Genomic DNA, 6,431 nt, shown 5'->3' with positions numbered 1-6,431 from the left:
ATTTTTGTTGGTACATAATCATAAAAATTGTTGTACATAATTGTACACAATTAGTACATTTTAGTAGTATATACGATTTTTCGAAAATTGACATCGACCGGAAATTGACTACCTATCCTAAAGAGCGTTCATCTCGAAGGGATCGATGGAAGTCATTGCAGTCATGAAGTTTTCAAAAAGGTTAGTACATGAATTAGAGGAGCTACTTTTGATTTTTCGTTTTTATTTTCATGATTTTTAGATTATGAATACTGTATATACTAACTTTATGAGCTTGATATATAATGGAAAAAGCGGAAAATTATCTTTTCAAAATTTGTTTTAACTAACAAAGTTTAAAAAGCTCAAAATTAAGTACAACTTTTCTTTGTACGAGGGCGACTATTTAAGTTTCTTCAATATGTATGTTTTAGTATTGCCCGATGCAAACCATTGTCATATTCGTAAAGTTGGACATTTTTCATGACCATTTGACTTAACAGGACGAATTTTAGTTTTGTGGTATGGCCACGGTGTCAGTTGGAAAAGGTCAACTTCGCAAAAAAATGAAATTTACAAAAAAGATTATTTCTCATAAGTTTTCAAAAAGAGCTGCCTGCTCAACAGTATTACTTCCGACTCAAGTCGGGGTATGGGAAGGAAGTACCATGCCTTACCACTGTATACAACTGGTTCACTGAATCCCATCGTCATGGTGCTCGCTACAGTGATCAATTGCGCGATGGTCCTTCGAAAATTGATGTCATCGAGAAAAACTCTGGTGCCGATTGAGTTAGGATCGAAGTTTCGTTTACAGTTAAATTGTGGTATGCCCAAGGATCACAGAGACTCCAATCATTTGGTTCTTCTATGAATTACAACATGAAAAAAATAAATCTTTACGTGTCAACCCACAGTTGCTCAAAAATCGATTGATTTTAATCACATCCAAAAAATCATAACCAATTTGACATAGGATAATAAAAACACGTCTATACGATCGCAATAGAAGCCAAGACATGATTCCAGTAGTTTGGACCTGAAACAAAAACTTGGTTGACTCTCTGAGTCTTCAAACATGAACACAATCGAACAAAAGTTGTTCGTTTGTGAAGTGATAGGGAAAATCGGACCTCATTATTTTACAGTGTTATGTGTCATGCCTTAAGAGGATGAAAGGTCCTTCAATGCTGAATAGTACACAACCATTTGATTGTCAAAAGTCATCACGGGAATATGGAGACCAAAACTCTGAAACTTATAATCCCAAAACATGGCAAAAAGAAGCCCATCAAACAGTCGACTATTTGACCACCCAAAAGATCGAATTGATGCACAATACTCCGTGTACGAATTATTCGGGACCCCTCTGTCCAGTGTCCACCAGAGACCAAAATCAGTTGGATACAATATATTTTTCGTACTTGAAATTAGGTGCATATTCAAAAAAGTGCACTTTTTGGAGTGTCATGTTTAAGCTGCTGTCGTAGCCATACCACAAAACTAAAATTCGTCCTGTTAAGTCAAATGGTCATGAAAAATGTCCAACTTCACGAATATGACAATGGTTTGCATCGGGCAATACTAAAACATACATATTGAAGGAACTTAAATAGTCGCCTACGTATATGAAAAAAATTGAAAAATTGAGATTTTGTTACACAACAACTTTTTGTTCACAAAAACTAGCACAGCACATAACCGTTCACGTTTACCAACATAATAAATATTTGACTCACTACTTGTTATCACTTTCAAAACTACTACGGTTGTATTTATTTCGAGGGGAACCTTTGTATTATTCATCCGCCCAATTCGAATTCATATATTTCATACCTCATCACCTCATATCATCAGTTACTAAGAGTTATATACCATTTTTACCATAAGATTCCATGCAGTATAAGTTCTTAAAGTACGGGTGAAAAAAACGACATAAGACCAGACTGAGCGGTCTTCATCCTAGCCTACGTGCTTTTTCGAATCTGATCTTAATTCGTTCTTCAAAACAATGTTTTAAATTCTCAGACTACCTGTCAAATATAAAGTCACCAAATGGTTTTAAATTGTAAAAAAAAACTCGCTGTGTAAGAGTGTCACTGTTTATGAGCTTATCTTTTTCTATTTTTATCCAACAATAAAATATTCAAAGAGACCAACAGTGTATTTATTATTTAGGTATTTCAGCGAAAAAGTAGTGTCAACGGTCGTAGTACATCGAGTTCTGAAAAATATAAAAAAATAAAATCAACCGAGAAAAAAAATAGATTTTGGAAAATTAGTACAATGAGTAGCACAGCTCCGAGCAATGTGGCCTTCATTCGAACGTCCAAATCAACGGGGAAACTGATACCAAAATGGTCAGCATCTGTAAAAAAAAGGGCGGGATAGTCCAGACCATTTGTATTTGATATTTTAATGACTTGATTGCATACAATGATTTTTGGATAGAATAGATCCGTAAGATCTCCGCAAGATCCGGATCCAAGCGTGCGTACGTAGCCGCATGATACATACATTCCTTACTCCGTAATGCTATGGCATGCGAATCAAAGAAGGGGAAATAAGAATAACGAATTTGCGTGCGTATTATATATGTATGCATCATGCGGCAGCGTACGCACGCTTGGATCTGGATCTTGCGGAGATCTTTCGCATCTATCCTATCTAAAAATCATTGTATGCTTGATTGCGTTCATTGCAAATACCTGTAAAAAATTCTTGGGCCAATCCAGACCACCTCTTTGAGATTTTACCAACTTGAGTGCCGTTCATCGCATATACCTGTAATTATTTGATCGATTTTGGCATCATTGATTCTTTCATGAATATGGATTATTATGATTGATACCTTGAAAGAAGCATTTCCTATTGTGATGCCTGGACCTTCGATGTACAGCACTGTCTGATTTAGATGGTCTTTTACTTTAAAATGTGGATAGACGAATGTAAATTGTTGCACAATGCGTCCATAGACTTGGCCACTCGGTGACATTACATCAACCGATTCAGAAGAATACCCACAGCTATATGGACGAGAAACATGAATCACTTCTTGCTGATTGTGGTCAAATATTTGCATTTCAAATGGCCGTTTCGACGCTTCCACACAACACTGTGCACAACAGTCATCCTCCTCCCTGGCATAGTAAATCTGGTTTAAAATCGTGGGAGAAATAAACGAATTTTAACTAAATAAAATACGGTTTGGGCAGATTTAAGGGTTAATAGATTAATCACTCACAGATTCACCGCGGCTATTCTTTATGTGAAAGCTATTGCCGATTTGAAAATTGGCTTGTTCCCGAACCACTAGTTGGTTGGCTTCCAGTAAATATCCCAAACTACCCAACCCATGTGAATTGTTGACAAGTGGTGCTGATGGAGACGATGCATCTGCGAACAGAAAATGAATTCATCAAAATTATTGTCATTTCAAACACTCTTTTGTAAAAATTATGAGGATTTACCGTAATTGCCAACCGGGTTTGGCTGAGTTCTTATTGGTTGTGGTTCTGCTACGCGAACAGATCCGTCCTAAGGAAACAAATCATGTCATTTAAATACTGTTGATAAATATAGAACTATTCGATTTTGTGAGTGAATGACGTCTATCAAACAAACCATATGTTCAGTCGGTTAAAGGAAGAAAAGAAATGGCTGTTATTCAATATTCACATTTGACACCAGCGATTGGTGATACAGTAGAAAGGATTACGGAAAACAGCACCGCAAGTTTCATTTGAATTGAGTGCTATAAAAAATAACATCACTTTATTTTCGACAGCGATCAAAGCGATAAAACGAAACCGGGTTCATAGGAAGCTCTTTCCTCAAGTTTTGCTTTATCTCATTAAAAATCCTAACAATGGCCATGAGATTTCGATATAATCGTAACCAGTATTTTCCAGAAATCACGCACTGAAGAGAGAGGAGAATGGAATGGTCAACACTTACAATTAATGCGTTTGTATTATTTATTGAACAACTATGGCCAAAAGTCAATCACACTAACACATGCATGGCTTTAAGCGACGCTTGATAGACGCGTTGCTCAAAATCAAATTAGAGGCGGAAGAGACCAAGCGGTTACCGCTTACGTTCTATTGGAATGTAAAAATAAATTTCACTCACATTATCAGATGATGGAACACCTTTTGAAAATGTTACTTGCTCTGCCATTGAATTTTGAGAATCTACACTAGAAAAAATATTGAACAGTTTAACTATTTATTAAATTATTCAAGACGAATTAAGTTTTTGCTCAATCGGAACTGTTTACAAAAATGCCACCGAATGTGTGTGAGTCTATCTCGCACTAAATATGACTTGTATTGTGTTTTAAAAGTTGCTTGTACTCTTTAAGTTTAATTTAAATGTAAAACTGAAACAAAAAAATGATAAAAACCGTCCAAAATTGTGGTATACGGAATAAAATTCCAACGGATTTCACTTTCAGAATAATAATGCTGTTCATTCAATATCTCACATAAAATTGATTTCACTTTGTTAGTGACAAGGAATGCTCGAAATTACATCATCGACGACCTTGTGAGGGCTCCGCCGCCCGTTGAGTTCGTTTTCAGAATTCGGCCTTAGTATTGATATTAGTCGACATGCTTTTATTAATCAGCGTGTAACTTTTCAATACGTAAGGGGTTTCCGGCACTAATACGCAGCTGCGGTCCTCTATGAGTAATTTGTGCGTAGAATTCTTGCGGTTCGAACGCACAAGTCGGATTCACGACGAACATTTCGCATTGACACCGACAAAGGCACTAATACTAAATCGATTTTTTTGATCCGAAAATAAACTCTGAAAAATTCAATATAATAATTCGCGGAATGCCACAGAAAATATATTCAAGCATATCAATTTAATTGGGAGAAATAACACAATTAAGAAACAAAATCGGACGATTTTTTGTTTGAATCATTCTCGCTTTATTTGGCTGATTTCATATTTCATTCACATACATAAAAAAGGCATTTAGATTTAAAACAAACTTTCTTATTAATTAGCTACTTCGTGAAGTACAATATAATATAAAAATCAAATTTTATTCGATATTTGTCATCATTTTTACTTAAAAAAATGTATTTCTTACACTACATAGAGATAGTTTTGGATGCCGGTCCATTCGAATGTCTGGGCACTTAAGTGATTTACCCGAAAATAAATATAACAATTCGCAGAATGATAGGTTATCCCACAGAAAATATATTCAAGAGTATAAGCGATATCAATTCAATTGAAATTAGTTTGAGTGGTAATTTTAATTAAAATTTCATAGAGATAAACATATATACATTATACTGTTTTCTTGGTTTGATTATAAACAGCTACTTTAATTGTACGGTATTAAACTTCTGTCTACGAATCAAATACTATCTCAATAAATATTTGTTCAATTGATCATTTTTTGTGGAGCAAGCACATTGGATGTTTAATAATAACAATAATTTGATTTCAGAATTCGTCATTTGTATAATATGCACTCACACATCGACACCTTTCGAATACAAATGTTCAGCTATTGTTTATTCCATAGAATCAATTTATTTTCGTATTCATATTCGATGTATGTTGATTGTAAATTGACTCAATAGCAAATTTTCCACTGGTTCTAATGAATTCTGTTCAAAAATTGAGAGAAGAAACGCAATCTGACGAATTCTCGCTTTTGTTTGGCTGATTTCATTTGTCATCACTTTTAATTAAATGTATTTTTTACACTACATGGCGATAGCGCTGGATGTCGGTCTATTCGAATGTCTGGGCACTGAACCGACTAAATCAATTACTTTGTCTTGAAAATTGTTTCAATACTCTAGAAATGGTTTTACCTTTTCACCACTTTAAACCTTGACTACGAAGAAAAAGCTTATTATATCCCATTAAGTAAAGCAAACTTTTACTTACTCTTACCTTTTACTTTTCCGCACACACCTAGTGTGAAAGGGGAAAGTATTGCAATAGGTCAAAATTTACGAAACTTCAAAAACATGTTTTCTGGACGTTTCTGAGGTCAGAGAACCCGAATCAGGCCGTTTTGAGCATGGTTGTTGTGGGTCGCTTCCACGTCGTACGTCGTACGTCGTACGTTGTCCGCCGTACGCAAAATTTGTCCATCGATTTTCTCACCACCCAGAAAAGTTATTTGAAATCTGACTTCACGGGATGATTGGAGGTCCCCAGGAATAGAAATCATCAGATTTTGAGCGACTTTGGTTGATGGAAAAAAATTCCATGCCTGGAGTGATACCTATGAAAAAGAGTCCAATTTTCGTCCAAAAGTCATACTTAATGTAGACTTAAACACTCAAAAATATGTATTGGGGGGTTTTTGGCACGAGAAAACCGAATCCGACGTTAGTTTTGAGATACAATCAATTTTTAATACAGTTTCCTTGAAAAAATCACAAAAATAACCTGTGCAAAGTTTCACGCC

At 35.3% G+C, this 6,431-nt stretch overlaps 1 protein-coding gene across 4 annotated transcripts; it reads right to left on the bottom strand.

Annotated features, from left to right (window-relative positions):
* Window positions 1-2,067: 2,067 nt before the first annotated feature.
* LOC116350502 (phospholipid scramblase 1-like) lies at window positions 2,068-4,536 on the bottom strand. 4 transcript variants are annotated; one of them, XM_031782295.1, is made up of 8 exons: window positions 4,388-4,536; window positions 4,114-4,180; window positions 3,450-3,516; window positions 3,224-3,375; window positions 2,831-3,133; window positions 2,673-2,763; window positions 2,265-2,410; window positions 2,068-2,203 (listed from the first exon to the last, which is right to left on the bottom strand). In XM_031782295.1, exons 2-8 carry the CDS (start codon window positions 4,159-4,161, stop codon window positions 2,180-2,182), a joined length of 831 nt encoding a protein of 276 aa, XP_031638155.1. In that variant the 5' UTR covers window positions 4,162-4,180; window positions 4,388-4,536; the 3' UTR covers window positions 2,068-2,179. The 4 variants fall into 4 exon arrangements, with proteins under 4 accessions (XP_031638155.1, XP_031638156.1, XP_031638157.1 ...); XM_031782296.1 differs by having other exon boundaries at window positions 4,114-4,175; XM_031782297.1 differs by having other exon boundaries at window positions 2,265-2,347; window positions 2,688-2,763; window positions 4,388-4,535.
* Between the last annotated feature and the right edge of the window lie 1,895 nt (window positions 4,537-6,431).

The sequence above is a fragment of the Contarinia nasturtii genome, unplaced genomic scaffold, assembly GCF_009176525.2.
Source record: "Contarinia nasturtii isolate CC-2019 unplaced genomic scaffold, AAFC_CNas_1.1 Cnas_scaffold_4200, whole genome shotgun sequence".
NCBI classification, from domain to species: Eukaryota; Metazoa; Arthropoda; class Insecta; order Diptera; family Cecidomyiidae; genus Contarinia; species Contarinia nasturtii.
This window is presented reverse-complemented; position numbering and strand designations above follow the sequence as displayed.